At 34.9% G+C, this 26,914-nt stretch overlaps 1 protein-coding gene across 3 annotated transcripts; it reads right to left on the bottom strand.

Annotated features, from left to right (window-relative positions):
* Window positions 1-414: 414 nt before the first annotated feature.
* LOC128228842 (U4/U6 small nuclear ribonucleoprotein Prp3-like) lies at window positions 415-17,271 on the bottom strand. 3 transcript variants are annotated; one of them, XM_052940359.1, is made up of 21 exons: window positions 17,202-17,216; window positions 15,579-15,702; window positions 15,089-15,240; window positions 14,587-14,702; window positions 14,052-14,153; window positions 12,323-12,421; window positions 11,116-11,276; window positions 10,862-10,882; window positions 10,456-10,549; window positions 10,005-10,102; window positions 8,932-9,019; window positions 8,453-8,554; window positions 7,898-7,959; window positions 7,491-7,585; window positions 7,038-7,181; window positions 6,510-6,609; window positions 6,120-6,233; window positions 5,607-5,725; window positions 5,262-5,345; window positions 4,937-4,989; window positions 415-1,540 (listed from the first exon to the last, which is right to left on the bottom strand). In XM_052940359.1, exons 3-21 carry the CDS (start codon window positions 15,231-15,233, stop codon window positions 1,385-1,387), a joined length of 1,953 nt encoding a protein of 650 aa, XP_052796319.1. In that variant the 5' UTR covers window positions 15,234-15,240; window positions 15,579-15,702; window positions 17,202-17,216; the 3' UTR covers window positions 415-1,384. The 3 variants fall into 3 exon arrangements, with proteins under 3 accessions (XP_052796319.1, XP_052796318.1, XP_052796317.1); XM_052940358.1 differs by lacking the exon at window positions 15,579-15,702 and having other exon boundaries at window positions 17,202-17,271; XM_052940357.1 differs by lacking the exon at window positions 17,202-17,216 and having other exon boundaries at window positions 15,579-17,184.
* Between the last annotated feature and the right edge of the window lie 9,643 nt (window positions 17,272-26,914).

Raw genomic sequence — 26,914 nt, forward strand, 5'->3', positions numbered from 1 at the left:
TGTCACATTTTGTTTTTATTATTTTGTCCTAGATATTAAATTGCATAGAAGTGAAGTAGGACAAATACAGTGTATTTATAGATACACTTGTTTCATGAAGATGCTTAGTTATCAAAGCTGCACAAGTTACCTGAGAAAATAAAAATTTGTTCTATGGTATCGTCAGTTTTTGCAAGATTAAAATGTGGACCACAACACTACTAGTAATTAACTGCAATACTTTTTTAAGATGCTCAAGAGAGCTAGAGTAAGGTCTTTGCTACACATGCATTTTGTCACTAGTAACATGAGAACAGTTAGGGTCAAGTGAGCAACTTGTAATGCTTGTGAGCTATAGTCACATATGTTTGCAGTTTTATGTTGATATTTTGGCATGACAACAATGCTGATGACAAATCACCAACAACACGGAAGCTTAAAATAAAGTTTTATTTGTTTATTTCATTTATAATGTACACTAAGTCTTCAATTTCAACAGAAACAACAAATACATGTACATAATATCCCCACAATATTAAGTTTATTGAACATCATTAAGTTATGATTCAACATGTACAGTATAAATGATCTAGCACAGACATTTCTCCATCATACCTCTATAAGACAGTCTATAGACATTACCAGTGTTTGGATTCTTTCTAAAAACAAGCTGCGGTCATGGCAACAGGAACCATGGGATACACCAACTACTTGTTGGTTTTTCAAACATGTATTCACAATTATAAAGAATGTTTCACACGGTTAGTGCTTCGTAGATTTTACTTCCTACAAATATCAACTCAAACACTTCTAATTGAGTAGAACTGAAGCAATACTCCTGTAGCCGAAGTCAAGCTGAAGTGGTATCTCTCTAAGGAGGAGATAAAATGATTTTCAAAGGTTTATAGGTAACAACTATACTTAACAATGACATTCTCTGATCTCCAAACCGTTACCTTCCATTTGACAAAGAAATGAAAAAAGTGCTGCAGGGCCTTTCCTAACTTGGATCATAATTTGTCAGTCTGATCACTAATTTAAATAACGCTTCTTTCTCAAACAAGCTGTCCCTGCTTACATTTTCCAGTTTCAAGTGCCAAGATTCATAAGGTTACATGCAGATAAACAGACTACATTTCCAATAGTTTACATTAATCACCAGATTACAGGCAACTTTTCAAACACACCGAAGCAAAATGATTTTCCATATAATGGGCCAGCCCCATCTCTTAAGGTCAAACAACTGCAACATACAACCTTGACATGGCAATGCGCAGAAATCAGCAATTTCACTGTATTGGCGACTGGTTTATTCCCTGTATTTCAATCATTTGTATTAACATTTAAAATTGTAAATGAGAATTTCCATCCTGACCAGTTTCAACTGGTTCCCAAGTTTCTCCGATCACAACTCCTCTCCGGCATTCTCGAGCACAGCCCCACTGAATGCGAGGTCCCAATAAGATTCCACGTTACTCTTCCTGAACTGCTCACGCGCAAATGCCTCTGTCGGACAGACCTTGAACTTCATCTCTGTAAATGCCCTGTTCACCGTAGTGCCCTGAATGTTAAAATACACACAAAATAATAACTACACATTTGTAGGACTTTTTAATTATGCATGAATATTTTTTATTAGTCTTCAATAACTTGATATACATGTCTGTATCTTTCTTTGTATCAAAGGTTCTTTTTTTTATATTCAATACTCAGGTCTTACTTGTTAACAACTTCAATTTTTAATCCATATCTGCTTACTAGTAACTGCCAAGTATAATTCTTCTGTTAATATTATGATGCTTGTTAACCAAGTACTGCTTCTGATTGTCATATATTTTTTTTTACATCTTTTTCGCTTACAATGCATAACTTATTCAGTCCTGCCAATCAGTAACGTCTTGGTTTATATCTGCTTGATAACATGGTATCCATTATATCTGAATGATAACGAAGTACCCATTATATCTGATTGATGGCCAAGTATCCTTTATCTCCACTTGATTGCCAAGAACCCTTTATATCCGCTGTATTATAAGTACCAATTATATCTGCATGATTGCCAAGAACCTTTTGTATCTGCATAATTGCCAAGAACCTTTTGTATCTGCATGATTGCTAAGAACCTTTTATATCATGCATGATTGCTAAGAACCTTTTGTATCTGCATGATTGCTAAGAACTTTTTATATCTGCCTGCCAAGAACCTTTTATATCTGCCTGATTGCCAAGAACCTTTTGTATCTGCCTGATTGCCAAGAACCTTTTGTATCTGCTAAGCCAAGAACCTTTTATATCTGCATGATTGCTAAGAACATTTTATATCTGCATGATTGCTAAGAACCTTTTATATCTGCCTGATTGCCAAGAACCTTTTATATCTGCCTGATTGCCAAGAACCTTTTATATCTGCATGATTGCCAAGAACCTTTTGTATCTGCATAATTGCCAAGAACCTTTTGTATCTGCATGATTGCTAAGAACCTTTTATATCATGCATGATTGCTAAGAACCTTTTGTATCTGCATGATTGCTAAGAACTTTTTATATCTGCCTGCCAAGAACCTTTTATATCTGCCTGATTGCCAAGAACCTTTTGTATCTGCCTGATTGCCAAGAACCTTTTATATCTGCATGATTGCTAAGAACCTTTTATATCTGCATGATTGCTAAGAACCTTTTATATCTGCCTGATTGCCAAGAACCTTTTATATCTGCCTGATTGCCAAGAACCTTTTATATCTGCATGATTGCCAAGAACCTTTTGTATCTGCATGATTGCCAAGTATCCATTATATCTGCCTGATTGCCAAGAACCTTTTATATCTGCCTGATTGCCAAGAACCTTTTATATCTGCCTGATTGCCAAGAACCTTTTGTATCTGCCTGAACGCCAAGAACCTTTTGTATCTGCCTGATTGCCAAGAACCTTTTGTATCTGCCTGATTGCCAAGTATCCATTATATCTACCTGATTGCCAAGAACCTTTTATATCTGCCTGATTGCAAAGAACCCTTTTATATCTGCCTGATTGCCAAGAACCTTTTGTATCTGCCTGAATGCCAAGAACCTTTTGTATCTGCCTGATTGCCAAGAACCTTTTGTATCTGCCTGATTGCCAATAATCTTTTGTATCTGCCCGATTGCCAATAACCTTTTGTATCTGGCTGATTGCAAAGTATCCATAATATCTGCCTGATTGCCAAGAACCTTTTGTATCTGCCTGATTGCCAAGAACCTTTCGTATCTGCATGATTGCCAAGAACCTTTTGTATCTGCCTGATTGCCAAGAACCTTTTATATCATGCATGATTGCTAAGAACCTTTTGTATCTGCATGATTGCTAAGAACTTTTTATATCTGTCTGCCAAGAACCTTTTATATCTGCCTGATTGCCAAGAACCTTTTGTATCTGCCTGATTGCCAAGAACCTTTTGAAACTGCTAAGCCAAGAACCTTTTATATCTGCATGATTGCTAAGAACCTTTTATATCTGCGTGATTGCTAAGAACCTTTTATATCTGCCTGATTGCCAAGAACCTTTTATATCTGCCTGATTGCCAAGAACCTTTTATATCTGCATGATTGCCAAGAACCTTTTGTATCTGCATGATTGCCAAGTATCCATTATATCTGCCTGATTGCCAAGAACCTTTTATATATGCCTGATTGCCAAGAACCTTTTATATCTGCCTGATTGCCAAGAACCTTTTGTATCTGCCTGATTGCCAAGTATCCATTATATCTGCCTGATTGCCAAGAACCTTTTATATCTGCCTGATTGCCAAGAACCCTTTTATATCTGCCTGATTGCCAAGAACCTTTTGTATCTGCCTGAATGCCAAGAACCTTTTGTATCTGCCTGATTGCCAAGAACCTTTTGTATCTGCCTGATTGCCAAGAACCTTTTGTATCTGCCTGATTGCCAATAATCTTTTGTATCTGCCCGATTGCCAATAACCTTTTGTATCTGGCTGATTGCCAAGTATCCATTATATCTGCCTGATTGCCAAGAACCTTTTGTATCTGCCTGATTGCCAAGAACCTTTCATATCTGCATGATTGCCAAGAACCTTTTGTATCTGCCTGATTGCCAAGAACCTTTTGTATCTGCATGATTGCCAAGAACCTTTTGTATCTGCATGATTGCCAAGTATCCATTATATCTGCCTGATTGCCAAGAACCTTTTATATCTGCCTGATTGCCAAGAACCCTTTTATATCTGCCTGATTGCCAAGAACCTTTTGTATCTGCCTGAATGGCAAGAACCTTTTGTATCTGCCTGATTGCCAAGAACCTTTTGTATCTGCCCGATTGCCAAGAACCTTTTGTATCTGCCTGATTGCCAATAATCTTTTGTATCTGCCCGATTGCCAATAACCTTTTGTATCTGGCTAATTGCCAAGTATCCATTATATCTGCCTGATTGCCAAGAACCTTTTGTATCTGCCTGATTGCCAAGAACCTTTCGTATCTGCATGATTGCCAAGAACCTTTTGTATCTGCCTGATTGCCAAGAACCTTTTGTATCTGCATGATTGCCAAGAACCTTTTGTATCTGCATGATTGCCAAGAACCTTTTGTATCTGCATGATTGCCAAGAACCTTTTGTATCTGCATGATTGCCACGAACCTTTTGTATATGCATGATTGCCAAGAACCTTTTGCATCTGCCTGATTGCCAAGAACCTTTTATATCTGCCTGATTGCCAAGAACCTTTTGTATCTGCCTGATTGCCAAGAACCTTTTGTATCTGCCTGATTGCCAAGAACCTTTTGTATCTGCCTGAGTGCCAAGTATCCATTATATCTGCCTGATTGCCAAGTATCCATTATATCTGCTTGATTGCCAAGTTACCTAGATATCTGCTTGATTGCCAAGTTACCAAGATATCTGCTTGATTGTCTAGTACATTACTAAATAGTTGTACATGAAATCTTCATGAACTTTGTACATACCTCCCAAACAAGAACACATTTGTTTGTATTGTCAACATCATCACCTTCATCTTCTGAAATATCAAGGTAACACTTTTAGTAGTCCATAAGATAATATTCAATGATAATAAGATTCTGATATATTATTAAAATGTGGAGTTTAGCCATCATCAAAACCTCTAGAATCATTAATTTTATACATTTTACTATTTTTAAATGAATTATCTATGAATCAAAAGAAATCAGATAATAATAATTAACTGTCAACAGAAGTTATGAGGAGACTGTTACAAATTGTCTGATATTAATAAACACACTGATATCTTGTCAAGCATTTGATTATTACCGTCTTTTTTCTTCTTCTGTTTGTCCTCTGCCCATTTTATCCGATGTAGCATCAACCTTCGGAATTTTCTTTGTTGCTTAGGACCTGTTAAAACACATGTGTACTTTATTTCTTTATTTGGAAATATAGTCAAACATAACAGGACTTTTATAATTCATTATCAGACATCCAAGTAGGCTTACTTAAATGGCCCATTGGCATTTTTTCACACAACCATGTTGCACAAAAATCTGTCTACGTTGACATGTAGGTGCATGGTCCGGTCTATGAAATGGTACCTTATTCAACCTCAATGAGAACACCCCATAATAATTAAACTACTAAAGATAGGCCCATCAATCTTACCTCCCTCGACTACAACCACATTACAGTCTTTAAACAAGACAACAATGCCAGTCATGTACAGCTGATTTGCGTTTGTCTCCACCTTGAACTTCTTTGCTGGATTAGTGAGATCGTTCACTCTGAAAACAAGCATAAATCAGGTATCAAAGTGAAATTGGTACAAGCCCAAATAAAATGCTTGCAGAGCTGGATAAAATTTCAACTTTACAAATCAAGGCAAGTCACAATTTTACAGGGGCTTGTTTAAAATTTCAACTTAACAAATCCAGGTAAGCCACAATTTTACAGGGGCTTGTTTAAAATTTTAACTTTACATATAAAGGCAAGTCATAATTTACAGAGGCTAGTTCAAAATTTAAACTTTACATATATAAAGACAAGTCATAATTTACAGAGGCTTGTTCAAAATATAATCTTTACGTATCCAGGCCAGTTACAAATTTCAAAATCTAACAGCAATCTATGGCAAAAAATAGCAATAAATATATATATATATGGCTCAAAACGTTATACCTGTATACTGACACGTGAACTCCCAGCGAGGTATCTTCTTTTATTTTATTGATTTTCTTATCTCTTCTTTGTTCCTTTGTCAGCTTTCTGGCAGCGTTCGCCTCCTCATGACCTCTGCAAGATTGGAGGAATTTAGTCAGATCGTCAACAATCATTGTCATTATACTCAATATGAAAAGGATCTATGCCGTTCCTCCAAGGTGAAACACACCTTATAAAACTTCATTTAGGTATATATCTTACCTTTCTCACAAATGGAACTTTCTTATCTTTGACTAATGGGCCATCTATAGCAGATATACATGTACATGAAAATATTTTATTGTGTTTCCTCACATAAGCATATTTAATTCAATCCATACTAAAGATAAAACCCGATCGAAACCCAACCTTTGTCGTTTAGCCATCTGAGCCCGAACATGTGCCTCCACTTTTGTAGGATCTTGAACGGCTTCGGAACCAAGAACTCTCATCAGATTTGCCATACGCACTGAAAACAAACAAAAACAGTGGTCATATGACTTGTATGTATTGCACTGAAATTGTGTTGTTAATACTGTATACATAAAATTCAAAATTTGTAAATGCTTCCAACTATTTCTGGCACATGCTTTACTGTTTCTGACAAGTAGGGAGAGGTCCATTAATAAGTATAAACTATTATTAGTTATGTCATTTTACAATAGGAACAGTCTTCCTGCATAGATATTTTATGTTACATCACCAAACCGGTATCCTGGCAGACAGTTTACATGAAATCAATGGACTATTTTAACTGTTATGTTACATCACCAAACCGGTATCCTGGCAGACAGTTTACATGAAATCAATGGACTATTTTAACAGTTATGATACATGTACTGAGTTTTCTCTTGGTATTCAACATAAGGTATTCAAACACATTAAGTAGTTCCTAACCTTTGGGTTCCATGGGTGGTGCCAGGCCGAGGCGAATCTTCTCCTGGAGTTCCTTCTGTGCCTCTGTCCGATTCTGTCGTCGCAGCTTCTTCCTCTCCGCGGCCGTCAGGTACATTGGGATCAATGGCTCCTTCTCTGGCTCATCTGGCAACACATTCATAACAGTATTAAGCAAAACAAACCAATAGTGGCCAGACAAGATACAAGTTGCTCATCTATCAATAAGCATAGCCTAGGTATAAATTGTGAGTTATACTCATGATTTATTAAAAATTGAGCCTCACCAACTATTTACTAAATATATATTTGCCAAACTGGTAAGATTTGTATAGCTTTAAGTTAATAGTTTTAACAATTCGTGAGTTCCCAACAAAAGATTCCTGACCGATATATAATGATACATTTTAAATATAGACAGAGCTTAATATATTATCGAAGAACTAGTAAGTATACCAGGAGGTTTCATCTGTATAGGGTGTTCTACAAGGTGGGTGATGCCCTCCAGCCGAGACCTCAGGTCTGTTCCTTCCTCAAACACTGCGTCATATCTAACAATAGTTTAGTACAAATATATAAATATCAGTGAAATTTAATGAATGAAAAACTTAAAAACCTGGTTATATGACATAGAAAAATTAGTAGTGAATAATCAGTTGCTGCTGCCAAGACATCTTGGTAACTTTATTCTGAGTGTGTACAGACCGGTTTGAACGTTTACAGCAATGATTTATTTTTCAGTGCAGCTTTGAATACTTAAAGAATGATACAGAACTGTTATTATGACAAGTTTGATGCTGCCAGAAAGTTATTTCATTTACATCACACATGTAATCAATGCATAATGGTAACCTAGAACTTACGATGACACCGTACGGATAACGAAGCTGTCCCACCATTCAACATCCGGTATCTCACCCGCAGCCTGAAGAAAACAGCAAAGAATATAATAACAGAACATTTAGTGGTTTTTAACCTACTTCCCTGTGCCTTTATATTATAATATAGTATTCTTTACTGAGTCTATATATTATGTCAGTTCTTAACTAAAAACCTATATTTCTTTGTCCATTTACAGTTTTACTAAAATACCAACAATTGAAGAATATATATATTTTTTATACAAAAGCAACACTCCTGGCTTATATTCTTTTGTTAGAAATACATGTATTTATTTTGAAATGGTACTAATTTTTTACAAAAGTAAATTATGGCTTCATTACACATTCATCATGACAGGAGTGGGGCAATGTTTATTTACTTATTTCTGAAATTTGAGGATGGTACTTGCAACAATGAAACAGGTTTAACAATAACAGAGTGATCAATTTAAAATAAAGCAGCCAACATATAGTGCAATTTTTTTACTTTTTCAAACACAAAGTCTTAAAAAAAAAGACTTTCATTAAACAACTGACCAGTTCTTGCTTGGGAGCGATGGTTGCCAGTTTAGCTGCTGAGGCAATACCAGTCCTCTTGGCTGCGTGTGAAATCTCACTTTGAAGTCGATCCAGCTGAGCCTATGGAGGCAAAATAAGGCAGATGTACACTAACAACAATGGCAAAATTAATGAAACTATAGGGGCTAAAACACCATCAAGATACTGCATATAATTTTACTCAAACATTGACCAATAAATAACACTGTTATTTTTTCAATGGATACTCTGAGCAATGAACAGAAACAGTAAATATCAATTTGATGAACATTTTTATTAACCAAGATGACTACCGATACATCAGTACTGAAGACAATACTTCTGCAATATATTTAAGTATCAGGAAACTAGGAGATAAACATATAGCATATAGTGCTGCATTACCCAACTGTATGTGCTTGCTGGACAAAAAAAACTTCGATTAAAAATTCGCTTAAGTCATTGTCATGGTGTGTTACCTTTGTCCGAAGCCTCTGAGCCAGTTGCTCGAACTTGCCTTGCTCATGGAACCTAAAGCCCCGCTTCTGTCTCTGAGCATTCTGCCCACTGAAAATACATGTAGCCATGGATACATAACTTCTGTAAATAGTTCATGATTGAGAGTTGGTTAAATTGTAAATTTCCTAATTGCATATTTATAATAGTTGTCATTTATAAATGACAAGTTAAGATATCTTTACAATTCACAGAATGCAAAGATGTTTAACAGAAATCCCATATTCCGGTGCATTTTGTCATATTGATAATTTCAAAAGCAAAAGCATATATATTTATGCATTACAATTTTTAGCAAAACATTCCAGAAGTGTACAATTTCATATATTTACACCTCAACTTCCATTCCTTAAATGAACTGTGGTTAAGCAATTGCGTTCATCAATTGATGGACGCAACATCTTCGGATATGTTCGGATCGCAATTCATCGCATAACAATATACATGAAAACCATTGATCTTGTTATTGTTTGTATTGTGTCAGCAGGTCCCGTAAAATATAAATCAACATATTAGAAAGTGCTAAGTTATTATATTTTAAACGTTTTGTTGCCAAAAGTATTTTAATTTTACGTTAAAAAGTGATTTCAAGTGGTTGATCTTTTCCCGCGTTAATGTGACGTCATTTGAAAAAAATGTTTCCGGTAACAGTCGGGTCGTTCTATTAACAGAATGGGTAAGAAGGGATTACTGAAAGGTAATCCGAAATGATATGAAGTATTGTTTTAACGTTTTTTGAACAAAATAATGAACTATAGGTGTAAATATAAGAAATGAACCCCGCAATTCATTCCTTAATTGAAATAAAGGGCAAAAATATTCAAAGAGTAATGTATGATGTGCTTTCCGGTCATTAAGTTTACGTATTAATAATTAGCCAGCAAATACAAGGTAAAAGGTCACCAGGCATCATCATTTAACATCAAGGTTAATGGAGCTATTAAGGAACAGGCTTATTTGTGGGTCAGAAACCTTTACACAACCGTATAAACTAAAGCAATTTGAAACAAAACAAAGCAGCAATGGCATCACTCACCTGACTCTAGGATCAAAGAACTTTGAGGCACTGATCTCCTCAGGGGGAGCATCTATCAACCCTTTGAACTGTTCTCGCCTTTTGGCTCTGATGTTGGCCTGTGGAATAAAGAATTGGAAATGACTTGATCATAAACCCCTTCAATGCACCATAACTACAACAGATAAAGCGGATTCATAATAAGTTTTCATTACCATCAAAATTACTTATTAAGCGTATGTAGAAAATTGGTTTGTACTAATTACTTTTAGCTCAATTGTGATGAAAGCTAATAGCTTATAAAATCACTCTAAAGTCAGTTTCCTTTGTAGAACCAAGTACTTGTGTCCTCTTTGAGAGGCCATGAAGCGTATCACTGGTGGGGATTGAACCAACAACCCCTTGAGTGAGAGGCAGGCATCTATATCAAATAGATGTTATCATATATATATCATTCATTTATTTTACTTACCTTCAGTGTTGGGGCATAGTGCTGTAATGTGATGGCCTCTCCCGTCTTAGCATCGATTGTACGGCCTTCAGAGTCAAGGATCAGTGGAGTGGGCCTGTAATGATATCACTGTATCAAACTGTCCTCAGCTTACATGTGATAGATTAGGGTGAGATCAATCTAGTTCAGCTCAATGCTCAAGAAAGCTGATGGCTTTGAGCAGCAGGCTTGTGTCCTTGACATGGCCGATGGTATAAAAGTTTGAGATAAAAAAATTCGGAATAGCAAAAAAATTTGATTCAGAAAATCTTTAATATATTTTATATTTTTAATATTTATTTATATATACCGGTAATAAACTCATCGAACACAAAATAGCAGAGGTTAAGATGTGTTTTGTGAAGAATAAAATTGTAAAAGAACTTACTGCGAAGAGGGCAATGCTTTCCTGAAACAAACACCACAAATATACATAAATCTGTGCTTTTATTTCCATTAGTTATATATTCCAATCTTAAAACATAGATACTTGATACTACTGCCAACTAATGCATTAAGATTTGCATTAAGAAGCTATTTTATTACAATTCAAAAAATATTTTTCATTGAAACTGGAAACTTGGCGTCACATGGAGCTCAATTGGTATTGGAAAATAAGAAATGTACGATAATGTAACTTACTGCACATCGGGTATCTGTTTCTTGTCTGTAGATTTGACGGGCGGCATGCCTTTCATGGGCGCAGGTAAACCAGCCATGTTAGCTAGTCGGGCTTGTATCTGGGCTTGCAATTCATTCGCCCGCTTTGCCTTCTCTTTCGCATCATTCATGTACTTCTGGGCCTGGCAATGTAGAACACATCAGGGTAACTGTCCAACAATGTTAAGATTCAAGATTGTCTTAACATTAAGGCTTTTGAACATTCAAAAACCTTTTTTCCTTCAAATTGCCAAAAAAATTGCCCTCTTAAATTGATTCCAACTTACAGCTTAAATTCATGTATTCATATTTCTTTAATTTTGATTTAGAAATAAAGCTTATTAAAATATGTTAACCAATAAAGGTTTGACTTCAAAGAATTCTGTATCTCTAAACCCAATCAAACAAGAACACTGTCTAACTTAGGTGTTGTGTGTGGTTTGAGTGGGATACTGTGTTTCTGTGTGGCTAAAATGGGCTGATGTATCACCTGCGTGTTTTGTGTGGCTGAAGGGGACTGCTGTCTAACCTGGGTGTTTTGTGTGGTTGGAGGGGGCTGCTGTCTTACCTGGGTGTGTTGTGTGGTTGGAGGGGGCTGATGTTTTACCTGGGTGTGTTGTGTGGATGGAGGGGGCTGCTGTCTTACCTGGGTGTGTTGTGTGGTTGGAGGGGGCTGCTGTCTTACCTGGGTGTGTTGTGTGGTTGGAGGGGGCTGCTGTCTTACCTGGGTGTGTTGTGTGGTTGGAGGGGGCTGCTGTCTTACCTGGGTGTGTTGTGTGGTTGGAGGGGGCTGATGTTAACCTGGGTGTTTTGTGTGGTTGAAGGGGACTGCTGTCTAACCTGGGTGTTTTGTGTGGTTGGAGGGGGCTGCTGTCTTACCTGGGTGTGTTGTGTGGTTGGAGGGGGCTGATGTCTAACCTGGGTGTTTTGTGTGGTTGGAGGGGGCTGCTGTCTTACCTAGGTGTGTTGTGTGGTTGGAGGGGGCTGATGTTAACCTGGGTGTGTTGTGTGGTTGGAGGGGGCTGCTGTCTTACCTGGGTGTTTTGTGTAGTTGGAGGGTGCTGCTGTCTTACCTGGGTGTGTTGTGTGGTTGGAGGGGGCTGATGTTAACCTGGGTGTGTTGTGTGGTTGGAGGGTGCTGCTGTCTTACCTGGGTGCTTTGTGTGGTTGGAGGGGGCTGCTGTCTTACCTGGGTGTTTTGTGTAGTTGGAGGGGGCTGCTGATTGCCCATTAACTGAGCTTTCCTCTCCTGGATCATTTTCTGGGCATTCTGCATCATTTCCTTGATCTATAAAATACATTGAGCATTTCATACAAATGTTTATGCTAACCATTTTCCTGCCTGAAAAAGGGCAAATATTTAAGACCAGAATAAGTCAGAGCAATGAAGAACTAGAGTGCCACAAAGCAAATCCAATGGTCATCTGTTTTTAATTGTTTTAGGTAAAACATGGAGCATACCTCAATAGTTTCAAAATTCAGAGTCATGCTTTTCATTTGTCTATTGTCTCTTGAAACATGTGTCAGGTCGCCTAAAATTTCCAGAATTAGAATATGTCCATTTGTAACATCAAATCAATATTGACTTCGCGGACAATTATTAGCAAATTTTAAATCAGTCAAACAGCGAGTACTAAGCCACTGTTCCAGCAGTAAAAACATTGCAATTAGCCATTTATAATCGGTAATCTCCAAATCGGATGACTGGGTCGCCTATCAGCCAATTATCAAAACATCGCTAGTAGGCGTCAACCAATCAGAATGTACATTGAGAAGACCCTGATTAAATGATAAGTTCGTTGAAATGCGATAGAAAAGGCAGAGGAATGATGAAAAATGTTGTCAAGCATTAATAAACTTAAACAACAATTGATAATGTATTGTACAAAGCACACCATTTTTAGCATTGTTGCTTTTCAACAGGTGACCATTGCCATTGGGGAAGGTGGTGCTAAGAAAATCAAATATATCACTTTTTGACAAATATTTGAAAATTATTTTGTGAATTGTACATGATGAAAAACTGTTTTGTGACCACAAAACTATATATTGCTTTATGTAGCATTTACTAACAGTATTGACATCATGTTTATGATGTCAGAAAATGGAAGATTCGGTGAGACTGCCATTTTGTCAGAACAATTTTCGGAGTTAATTTCTCAACGCTCCCATCAATAAATCATCAAGGACATGGATTTTAAATGTCATTTGGTTCTAAAATGTCAGCATATTTAAAAAAAATATTTAACCAAAGACCAGTAAATAACAGTAGAACTGAATGTGACATTCGTACCCTATCCCATTTGTAACCAAATAAGATTCACCCACTACATTTAATGTTTCTTTAACAGTACATGTATAAGGCCATTCTGATTGATTCAATTGTTTTTGTTTTCATTTAAGATGCTTTAGGGACAAAAGGAGACTCTAGACAAGAACACTTTTACTTAGCCAAAAAGGATACATTTTTTATGGATATTCTGTCAAGTAAAAACTCATCAAGGTGAATGTGAATATAAATTGAGGTTTTGTGGTATGGCACAGTATTTGTATCAGGTGTTAGGGTCGGCATCAGTTCTCCTTCAAAATCTTACCACTTCTTCCTAATTTGACTGGAGGGGGAAGTCACTTCTCCAAAAACATAAGCCTTTTGAGAGCCCTGTGTGTTCCAAGTTTTACAGGAATGTCTAAACATTTTTTTAGTTATGGCCATCTTTTGCATAATGCCAACAACGACACTGATTAAAAATACCCCATGGTAGTAACAATAGCCAGACTTTTTTCCTTCGAAAATCAAACAAGCTAAGAAAGGCAGTGTTATAACATCTCTTATTACAGGTATTTAACTCTTCCATCACAAAGAAGTGACCAAATTAACATCATTATTTGCATAACATTTTTTTTATTCTTCATTATACCTTTTCCTCTGTAAGCTGTCCAGGGCTGGGATCCGGGTTGTCCGGCTGCTCCGTAAATTTGGGTTTCTTCTTAACCTCTTCCACTTCATCATCATAATCATCCTGTAACAAACCATAAGTTTTAAAAATTATATTTAAATTACAAAATCTTGTAGATATTTGGAAATATTTCCCCCTATCACCCTAAAAACCAGTGTACTAATAAACAAACTTCATTTTATGTGAACAATCTTTCAACAAAAATTATATGAAAAGTATTCATACAGTAACATGTACCCTACATGTATCTGTATATTATATAGAAGCACCGAAACAGCTTTTATATTTCCAGGTATGTTATTTTGTATTTATAGTATCATATCATTAATTAAACAAAAAGGACCATCAACAGTCCAACACTCTTTCTAATTTCATATGGAGCGTTACTATACATTTTGTCATGTTTGTCTGAGAAAGGGATCAAATAAAACGTCATGATTTTTTGAATAAAAAAAAAGATTTATCCAGATGATTTAGTTCCAAATGGGTTTACCACCTTTTTCCTCTTGGTTTTGTGTGTCTTGCTGGATGAACGGTAGCTGTCCCAAACATCAAACAGCCGCTCTGCAATCATGGGAGCCTGCCTCTCATCCAGAAACGCCTGCAGTTTATCTTAAACAAACGTTACAGTCACAATCAGTATATAAAAGGCTGGCATAAGATGAATACCATCACAAATATTCAGCCATGTCAACGATAACAGAAGATTCAGATTGTTAAACTTCCTATCTTATAGATTCAGATTGTTAAACTTCCTATCTTATTCAGATTGTTAAACCTCCTAGATTATTCAAACTGTCAACTTCCTGGATGATCCAGATTGTTAAACTTTATAGACAATAAAACTTCTAATATTATTCCTTTTATTTTCCATTATCAGTAATCAAAATTCATTAATACACATAACATTACCTAGAGACTTAAGCAAATAAAGCTACAAGTTAATCTTGAGTAAAGTTAAAGACTGTAATTATTTCATATATATCATATGGAAATACCTGCTGTTTCCTTCTCATCATATCCATTGTCTATACACTTGAGTGCTGCTGTAACAAGAGAGGGTTCACTGAAACCCAGGAACTTGTTCACAGCCTTGTCAAGTAATGCCTTCAAGTCGTCCCATTCCCGATCTGTTAATGACATCCTCTGCCTATAAAGAACATATCAAAAAAGTCCTTATATTCTATATAAACATTGCAAAATATCGCTACGAAGACTAACAAACCTGGCCCAATTTATTGAAACTCCTTGTAACATTATGAAGCTAAGCTCACTTTTTGCTTCGGTTAAGTTTATGTAAAACTTACATTCTTCAGGGTTTTTTTTTAATTTAAAAAGAAAATGACCTTCATAATTATCATGACCAACTAGATTTTATTTAGTAGAAACAAGACTAAGCAAGATATTTGGCTTAATGAAATGTTGTATGAACTTAGTTGTTAGTCAATTTTAATAATCATAACTTTTAAAATGAACTTCAATACATACCGTATTTTCTCCGCTTATAAGACGACCCCCTACTTTGCTCATGAAATCTGGTGTTTTTGTCTTGACTCGTTTATAAGACGGGGTAGATTTTTAGAGCAAATCCAGCACTTGAAATTCTCCAAGTCTGTGATAATGTTCAAGCTTAACAGTCAAATATCAACTAAATTTGTTCATTTGCTTGGGATTATTGATTCTTATTTTCCGATGGTATGGTATGTTTGGACCAGCCTAGACGCAATTTTGGGATTTAAGTGGGTTCATACGGTATATGTGACCTATTTAAATACAAACCATTGCAGTGATCTTTACACAGCTTGTGCTGTGACGTCACAAATTGTACTGTTTGATCTGCACCCGACGAACAGAACAAATTCCACTACATGTGTTATGAGTTATATTTTCGCAAGTGTTTGTTTGGATTGCAGTTGATGGGACTTAAATTTTGAGTAATTAATAACCATTGATGATTGCGGATAAATTAATGTAATGATTAATGAAATATGTATTGAAATCTGCTAGTTACACGCATGTGCCTGATATATGCAAAGCCTTATAGTAAGGAAAAAGTAAGTTTTATTTAGGAAATAGAAGAAATAAAAATGCGTTTAAAAAAAAAAAAATGTTAATATTTTTATTTTAAAGGTAACAAAATATGTCTCCTGTGAAAAACAACGTGTTTGGACCGATAACATGTGTTGTATTGAGTGTTCATCATAGCAAAACAAAGCAGATCTATGATTGTCTTAATCCGATGGGTGTGATCGTGTCACTTTTATTGGGGTGTCATCCACAGACAATTAATCAGTCAGTTGAATACCTTATGTTGAATTTTCCTGATTATGACTCTATTCTTTATGAAATTCTTATAGACTCGCCTATTTTGAACCTTAACGTAGACTAAGTGACGATCTAACACACCATGGGGTCATTGGAAGATGACACTCTGTGACTCCTTTTCATTACACCATGCATCAATTGGAAATAGTAAACAGATGGCCTGATATTAAATTTTACCATGATTTTTGTAAAAATAACTATTATTTTAATTGAACTTACAGCATATCTGCCTGAAATTTGAAGAGCATTGGCTTTTATAAACCCAAGGGCTACGAATGTAGAGATTTAAATTAAGGTGGCACCACAACAATCATTACAGTACCTGTTTTGGGTTTACAAAAAGTTTAATGACTTAAAACGGTTTCTGCATTTTCAATATTTTGAAATCAAAACTGAAGATCATGTAACGTGAAAGATGCCTAAGAGTTCGATATAATCATTAACCTATTCTATGATTGATTGATAATAACCAAATTTGTACCATGGCCTTTAAATACATAACGATTTTCTAATTATGTGGTATTACGCATAAAGTGAGGGTAACCGTGACTGAATCAATCGAAAATTGCACATGTTCACGTGTTGCAATAATCAAATATTAATGATGTACCGGTTAAATGAATTGCATTGACATAGTATTAGTCGCGAAAATATGTTACAATAAACAATATGAATATAAAATTAGACTTGAATTGAATACGTATACAAATCATTTAAAACATTGGATGTCATCAGGAAAAAAACGTATATCACTATCCATTATGGTTCAATAAGTAATGAAAATACCTCTTTAGTAATTTTATTATTAGTGTATCGCTGCGTATTTATCAAATAACGTTAAGCAACAGAGCGCTTGATTGGCTATGAAACAAGACTATGAACCAATGAAAGGACGCGTTTAAAACATTGACAGTTGCATTAGTCAAAACGTATGATAAAAAAATCTGGCTTCATTATGAATTTTGATTGATTGTTTGATGTTTTTTAATACAAAATGCATTAGATTATATCATCGAGCAGGACTTCTCTTCTTATTTATATCATTAATACATCGATATGGTAAAGACAACTTATAGCGATATAGAAAAATACATGTAGTACGGTAGTCTGAAATCACAAATGTATCGTCATGTTCAAAAATAGCGTAGACAGTAAAATATTTTTATTCATAAGTGGAATTAACTTAAATAGGAAAAAACGGTAGATAGGACAAAAGGGTGAATACGAGAAGGTACAAAGATTCTTCATGCGGAGGTTTGACCGTTTGTTACAGGGAAAGGAGATGGCAGGAGAGAAAGAGGTGGTAGGAAGTAGGGTACGTGAACTGGTTTGCGCTCGTGTTTCGGGGACACTCCCGAGTAGGCCTTTATAATAAATTACGAAAACCTTTTCGAGGCTGAGATGAACTTATGAACACGGCGAAAAACGTTTCGGTAGGTTATGTCATCAGAATGAGGACTATCGAATAAGAGTGCTTTTACATTTACAGATTGAGGTGATTGGTAATTTTGAAAGGTAATCTGTCTCTGGTTGCGTTATAGGTGACAGTGAATGAAGTAGTGTTCGATTGTTTCTGTCTGGCCGCACTGACAGTAGAGTAGAGTAGGGGGTCTGGAATTATGTTCTTCGAAAACAAGTGCTCCATTAAAATACTACAATGGGTCCTTATTTTACTGTGCATTATTGACTAATATATTATAGTATGGTTTAGTATATTTAAGTGTTAATATTTTTTGAAACTTCAAATGATTGCATGTATCTATTTCATATTGTGTTTTGTGTTAACATGCATAAATTGTCTCTTCAATGTCAAGGTCAAAACACACAAAAATACGAAAAAATAGAGATGTCTTGTCAAGGGTTTTCTATTTTTAAAGTAGTTGTTTTTCCAAAGTTTATTATAGCATGTTCATTTACATGATTGCATACCTGGTTATCATGTATACATTTTTTCAATATTAGATCAGTTTTCTGAGAACATCATCAGATTTTCTTGAAACGATTTGGTGCCATACCAGTATACACGTTGCATAATGGAATTGGTGAAATTGACATCTCCATTAAGCTTTCCAGTTACTGACTATAAAGCTGTATATCAATTAAAGCAATGCTTTTATTTTATAATACAATATACTTATACTTAAAATTACAAATCAAGTGATTTAAAGGTCACAATGCAAACTTGTACCTTGTTGGAGAGTTTTGTATGTTTCCGTTCATACATTATCACCAGTATCAGAACGGTAACCAGGAGGCGGAGCCTAATCTTGCAATTACTAGAGTGAAGATAGATAAGAACGCAATTCCCTTATAAACTCGCGAGCTACTGAACGTTTTCTTGACAACAGTTACTTCACCCTCCCATCTCGTTATTAAACTATATATAGGTTGTAGATGCAGTAATTTATAACTATTATATGCCAATCTTTTTATAGATATTGCAAATTCAGTTTAGTTAAAAAAAGGTGTTGCAAAAATAGTTTAGTTTTTTTTATCTAACTTGAATTCATTTGTACAGATAAAGCAGTTGATATATGAAAGGTGATACAAGTTTCGTTTTTGAAATCTTTAAAAGGACTAGACACCAGATGGTACAAATGCAAGACAAAACGCAAATTGTAGAATATTTGTATAAAATTGATATCGTTGTGTACAACGCATTGAATCTAAATTACTGATGTATCACATCGTTTACGACACGTGTATCTTTCGAATTTTTTTCAGGTGAGACAGCGACAAAATATTCTTTTAATTCTGGTAAATGATCGGACTCGTATTGACAATTCCAGTCTAGTCCCTTTAAAAATATGAAATGAAGGGAATTAAAACTACTCAAAATGAAATAACTTTAATACAATATATGCTATATAGTAGATTAAAAACGAACATCACATTTCAATTTTCGTTGGATCATAATAATGTATCACACATTATTAACCTAAACGTATAAGCCTATGGTAGGGTTTGTTTAGCACTGAATGAATTGAACACATTTGATCTTTACTGCACTGAGTTTAATCAAATAGAGCTGCACATGGGTATGTTTGACTCTGAATTGGCGCTGTGGTCTACAAAATGTGGTCTATTTAGCGCTGAGTAGGCTTAATTAGAGCTGCACATGGGCTTGATTTGCACTAAATGAGCTTTATGATTTCCAAAATGTGGTATCTTTGGCGATGACCAGCATTAATTAGAGCTGCACATTGGGTTTGTTTGACTCTTGATTGGATTTGCGGTTGTCAAATGTGGTCTATTTGGCACTGCGTATGCATTCTTAGAGCTTGACATATATGGTTTAGTTGGCACTTGATGGGCTTCATACAGTCTATTTATCACAACTCTGAATGACAAAAATGTTTATTGGATGAAAGGTAGACTTTGGCAGAGCCAGAGGCTGTCTGGAAAATGAGTGTCGGTTACAGACAGATTGTGGCTGAATAAGCTCCGGCTTGGCTTTCTTAGAGCCGTCTAGGGTTTGTTTGCTAATGAATGGGCTTAACTGTAACCACAATAAGGATTGAATAGCTCTTGAATAAAATCTCTGTTGTAAGAAAGGATACAAAAGATGATTGATTGCAATCATTCTGAAAGCTGTTGAGGGACCTTCTAGACAATTTGAAATTGGAAGGGCACAAAATGAACTAATGGACTTTTAGGCACGATAGAAACATTGTCTCAACACATAATGTTAGAAAAACACTGGATGGACTTGAACAGTGATACGTCAGACTGGGACTCACACGAACGTACCAAAAACATTTTAAAAAACAAAATCCAAAATATAAATACACAAAAAGACACAATTCTCAACTGTTTGTCTTTAGTGCATTTTGATCTTGAACTGACCTTGACATTGACATTGAAGATAGATCAGGTATGAGTATGTCAACATGGAACACAGTATAAAATAGATACATGGCATTCATTTAGATAAGTGTGTCAATGCAACCCTAGCACAATTTTCTTTAAGACACTTACAGCAATAGCAATCTTGCGACCTCCTTTGGCTTGCTGTAATGGTTTGAAACCTCGACGTGTTCAAAACAATATAACAGCTATACCCTAAAATATTGTTGTATATAAAGGAATATACTATTGACAGTTATGCCATCACTTTTTGACACGAACTTAAGACAAATGGATTATTATTTAAAAGAAGAAAAGTAATGTGACTATTCACACTTGGCTATTTAATGATAATAGCGATATGTTAACATAATATGGTTACTGAACTCACAATGTATGGCGGCCATCTTGGACGCCATCTTGAATAATTCCTTTTCACAAGAGTCGCCAAGTAGCCGAAATCATTTTACTGAATCTACAGACTTTCACCTAAAATATGTTATAAAAAATATTTTTTATAGCAGATGTTCAAACATTTTTTGACAAAAAAATTCTCGGTAAAGGATTTTCAAAAGAAAAATCATATTTTTTTTACTTTATACAATATGAAATTATTTGTATTCAACCATATTCGATTTTAAATGAGATATTTGAAAGATTTTAAATTTATCCAGCCAGATAATGTGCTATTTAATGATGTTTCTTGTACATAGATTTTTGTATGTGTACCAAAACAAATTAATCACTTGTTTTACTTAAAGTTTTGGAACAATTCTTACCGATGCTACATGCGCTTGTTATCTTACTCATAATAATTAAGGTTCAAACCGGCAGAGAAAATGAAAATGTGCGATTTTAAGACAAAGCAAAAACAATAATTGTGAAAGTAACCGTAAATACTATAAAACAATCATCAGCTATTTTTTTATCAAGGCGTTTAAGGTTAGTGACTAGAATACAAAACATCACCTTGAAAGGCATTCTTTCATTCATTACTGTTAAAATTATCTTTAGTGTTCACGATATTGTATAACATGTACATGTTTGCATAATTACTCATATTTTCTATCATGAATGAAAATAAAATCGGTCCTTTTAATCCGGTTCGAGCCAACGAGGATATCGAGCCATGTGATATCGAGCCTACGAGTTTCGATTGTATATGTTGAGCTATATAGTTTTAGTCAAATAAACATTTTCTTCTGATCTGATCATAAAAGCACTGCAAACAAATAATAAAAAAGAAAGGAATTTTGAAGAAAAGAAATGTCCCAAAGGTTATTGGTTATTGGCTAAACAAATTAGTTTCATTGCATATTTTTCAGAGAACCTAACGAAGAAACTACCAGTGGTTTGGGTGAGTTGAATATGAACGATATTGGCGAATATAAAAGTTTAATAAAATATAAATTTACAGTGAAAGAAATGGAAGAGGCTATTAATAAACTAAAGAATAACAAAAGCGTGTTTTCCAGTAGCCGACAATGGTTATCCAGAGGACATACATTAATAAGTTAATATATCATGTATTCTTAACAACAAATGATTTCTATATATGTATTGTAGGTTTTCAGTCTAATCTGTTATTAGATTAAGGTCAATATTGGTGCTTTGTTGAAATCATCCTGCAACTTATAAAAAGGAAGAAGAAGAGAAATCCCTTTGATTCAGACGATTATAGATGAATACCATTGTTATTTTGTTTAGGATTTGTTTCCACAACAGTCCTAAATGATAGAATAAATGCTTTTAATTAATGAAATTGATGAGAACATTTTGAAATTGATATTAAACATTTATCTTTTATCAACAAGCATTATCTCGTGTAGGATATCGTTAAGTGTGCGTCAAGGCGAAAATCTTTCACCAGTTCTTTTCTGATTGTTCGTCGATGATTTAGTTGAATTTGTCTACGCTAAAAGTGAACGTCTGTAATCCATACTAAAGTTATGGGCATTCATTTGTAGTTATATATTTTACTGTATGCGGGCGATACAGTTATGTTTGCTGAAAGTGAAACTAAGTCAACTGAAACAGCTCATTATGCAATGTTTGGGTAATGTCAGAAATGACATCTTACTGCAAATTCAAGTAAATCCAAAGAAGTTGTTTTTAAAGACTTGAAATAAGAAATATGCCATCTCATTTTTCTCCTAATAACAGGATTGAAGTTGTGGATGATCTAAGTTATCGAGGCCTTGAATTCACATGTTATGGTAAGAGTAATGTTACCAAAAATATATCTGTGAAAAAAACAACAAGAAAAGCTAAGATTTCATTAATGTTATTATAAGAAGCTTGTTTCTATATATTGATTGAAATACATTGGTTAGTCCTCTGTTGCTGTATGGATGTGAAGGATAGGGTTCAGAAGATAGTATTGCTTATTAATTAGTGTGCAGTTTCAGTTTCAGATTAAATGTAATGTCTATGTGTAAAGATCTTCAAACAAAATGTTTTACATTTTCAATGTATACAATTATGGTTTCCTGCTTTTTGTTATGTGTATATCATATTAAATGTATATCAATTTGTCTGTCATTGAAATTAATTCTAGAACTTTGAGTGCCAATTTTGAATAGCTGTAAAAGGCAATGATCATTTAATAAAAGTTCAAAGTTTAAGTTATTATGTATCTCTCACTCTAGCTGTAAAGCATAATAACTCTTAACAATTAACGATGAAGCGAAGAGGATACTTCCGACCTGAAACGCACCTTTCATCTGGAGAGGCAATACTATGCATGAAGTTGGATATAGTCATTCTGATAAAATAACGATACCGGTATTTCATGAGCTTTTCACGGATACATTAGCGCCCTAACTACAACATAAGTATATACAAATTCAAAATTGACTATTTGAAAAAGTTCCCCAAATGCATTGTACAATGGTTCACTTCACAAAGGCATACACATTTAAATTGATTTAAGATCTTAATCAGGGCGAGTAGTTGCATTTACGACATTGAGTTGTGCTTTGTGGGTGTCGACATATGTGGCTTCATCTGGTTCAATCTTTTGTAGATAATGGTTGTATTTGGTCGGTGAATGTTTCAACGTCTTTCGGCGGTTAATCATATTACTTTGCTGCTTTAACACACGCCTTTCTTACGAGAGATGTTAGCTCTGAGGCGGAAAGTACAGCTTAACAGAGTCTAGCAATGGTTTCTCGTGGCAATTTCGAAATAATTCATCCCAATGGGATAGATCCTTAACATTCGTATGTTTCCATGTAAGTGTGCGAAAACCCTTTGAAATCCAATCGCATCGCTACGCATCTATGGTTTTAAATTTAACTGTCATTCCTAGAGTGACAGATATTTATGGATATTCAATTTATTGAAATTGTTGTTGTGTTTTTGTACCACCGTTGAGTAGTTTGTCACTACAGTTTGTCCGTCATGTTATCTTTCATTTGTTCTTTGTGCTGATAAACTAGATTTAATTGTAAGTATACTGCAAGGCTTTTCCGTTAGTTTTGTTCTCTTTTCTTGAAATGAATAGACATGCGTATAAAATAGTACATTATGTTGGCCAGAATTGCTCTCACTTAATCTATTGAATTATATAACAATCCTGTATTGGAGAGAACCGATAATATTCTACAACACCAGACATCAGCGTATTTCCAAACATAAATGCGGTTGTGTAATCTGAACTTATTTCGGTGTTATTGTTGACCGAATGTAATGGAAAATCATGAACATCAGCCGCAAACGTACTGTGGTTTTGGTTGATAACACAATAATAGAACACTCTCGGATATTATCATTATTATTCTCTTGCTTGCGGGAGACAGCCGAACAACAACAAGCAAGCTAGACAATGCCTTATGATCATATTGTGTACCATAGGGGAAACTGTTGGTCGCGATTCTAATAAATTGGACTCCCACGCGTACGTACATTGTATAACCTTTCAGCCAGGATATTAAATTACCCCTTTCAGTCTGCTCCTGCGTATGGTAGAATGAACGAAAGAAAGCACTGCTAGAGCGAAATTAACCCTCTCAAAGGCAAAGTTATTGCATTTATGTTCACAAATGTCGGTTTGTAGATGAAGAAGTCCCAAAGGTCAATTATGTTATTATAATTATTTGCTATACATTTGTCAATAAATCTTAATAACAATTAAGCTGTAATCCATTTTGATTAAAAAGAAGTTTATCTATAGACGTTCCATGAACTATTCCAATGTCTGACTCTATCTACAGACGACAGCCAGCCGTATAAATAACTGACAATTTTGTTATTTTTAATAATTATAAGAAACATATGGGTAAGGTTATAATTAAGCTAGCAAACCATAAGTATGGAAATCTAACAGTTTCGTTTTCACGTAATGCTTATCATTAGATAAGTGGCTTTCACAATGATAGATTGCTACGTTCAAAAGAGGGCTGAACTATCAGGAATATGAAGTGCCGTAATTTACAATGCAGACATTCGGAGTTGTACTTTTTCCTCCGCACTAATGTGAACTGGGTGCACATTAAGGTATGTGAAGAGACCGTCCTAGTAACACACAATGAGAAATCAGGCGAAAGAAAATTGCGAGTTGAGCATTAATTATCTTAGCTACTCGGATGTTGCCCTACCGTGACTCACATGTACAATCCGACATACTTGTATAAGTGCTAAAAGATCATGATCTACCATAGAAACTAGACACCCCGTGGACCTGAGCTCCCGGAGGCGGAGCACATGTATTATCAATGTTGGTAGAGGAACGGTCAATATCGTATTCCACTTTTCCAATATCCCGACCTTCTGAATCTGCATGAAAACCTGGTTGGAAAAAAACCCCGTTCACATAGTTTTGATTTCAAATAAAATTTCGTCAACATGCTGTTTTTATCTTTCGAGTTATTTAAACATTATATTAACCTAATTGTAACCATTTAATATGTTTCATTTTTGTTTGTTTTAATATCACTTCACACTCAACTGGATTCAAATGTGTTTTGTGCAGGCAGTATTACCATTTTTGAGCGTTGTTGTTAACTAAAATGTTTGTAAAAATGTACATGTTTCAATTATATGTCACACAAAGGCTGTTACTTTATAGTTAATACAATTCAGTTTCTTCTTCTTCTGCTTCTTCTTCTTGTTGTTCTTCTTCTTTCTCTTTTTCTTCCACTTTTTCTTCATCTTCTGCTTCTTCGAAAAATCTGTCTTCTTCTTCTCTGCTTTTCGTCTTCTTCTTTCTCTTCTTCTTCTTCTTCTTCTTCTTCTTCTTCTTTGAAAATGTCTTCCATATTGTTGTGGTCAGAAATGGATCGTGCATCGTACGAACGTTCGCTATATGCCATCGATGATGGAAGGGGCATGTGATATCACCAGCCAAATACCAAAAGGACATACACTCTTCGTTCGCTTCTCGACTGGTGTGCCTTTTGTTAATCACTATATCACCTACAATTAATACATTTTTTGTATTTTGTTGTATTTCATTATGCGGTCTTTAAACGTTTAAGTAGTTTGCCGACGCAACCATCTAATATCCTCAATTGCATTTTATGTCAACCATCCGATAAACCATTGACTGTTCTATTCAGTATCATTACTTACTCTAGATTTTAGATATATGTAAAGCATATCACTGATAATGCCATAATTTTAATATTTCAACAAAACTGAACAAGTGTTTTAAGCGATTTACCAGACTGTTTATTCTGTGCAAAATAATTAATTTTCAATTATGAACGAAAAGAAGTTGCCGTGTGTTTAAATTTATTTTATGTGTTTGTTACATTTCTATTGTATGTCATGGCACAAAATTACAATCACGAATAGTTTTTATCAATAATCACATACATTGAAATCACTTACTTCATTCAGCAATTAAAAAAGTGATTCTATATTTTACAACAGTAACACAATATTATATATCGACAAACATTTAGCAAAGACCGAGGGGGTATCACACATGCAGATACAGTTTCATTTCGTGTCCGTGTAAATACTACCAACTTAAGTTTTTAAAAGAGTTTTGTATTTTGAGCTGAAAAATAATCCAGGTCAAAGTTTTAGACTTTATTAGAATATTTAATGGTTCTTGCATGTTGATTTAATACGGGCGCATAAATGGTAATATTCCCTTTTTATATATTTTATCAGGAAGTTTTTTTCTCGTATTTTTATGTTTATAGTAAAGATAAGAAAACAACAACAATGTCTGATATTGTCTTGGTGTAAATTCCGAACGAGTTTTTAAGAGGAGACACGGAGAGTTTTTTCTCCGAAATTCTTTAAACAACTAAGGTGTAACTTAATGTACATACAATTAAATCAGCAGTTGCTTGACTGAAAGCAAATCTACTTAAATTTACAATACAAAATAAGTAACCTCACTAAGGCCTGCCGATGAAGTTTTAAAGATTTGTGTAGATAATATGATTTAGTTTTTAAAACACGAGTTAAGCAGTGATAGTGCGCATGCGCATTCAAACTACACACCTTCAAACAACACCACAGTTTCTCGTTGCGATTTTTAAGAAGCTATATCTTGCAATATACCAACACTATGACATCGACGGAAACAGTTGTATTATATTGCACACGACCAGCTTAACCCATACACTATCAATCTGTCAGCTTACGAACAAATATGCAATCCAAATTGGTCACTACAAGGAACATACAACACAAAA

Source organism: Mya arenaria, chromosome 3 (assembly GCF_026914265.1).
Source record: "Mya arenaria isolate MELC-2E11 chromosome 3, ASM2691426v1".
NCBI lineage: Eukaryota > Metazoa > Mollusca > Bivalvia > Myida > Myidae > Mya > Mya arenaria.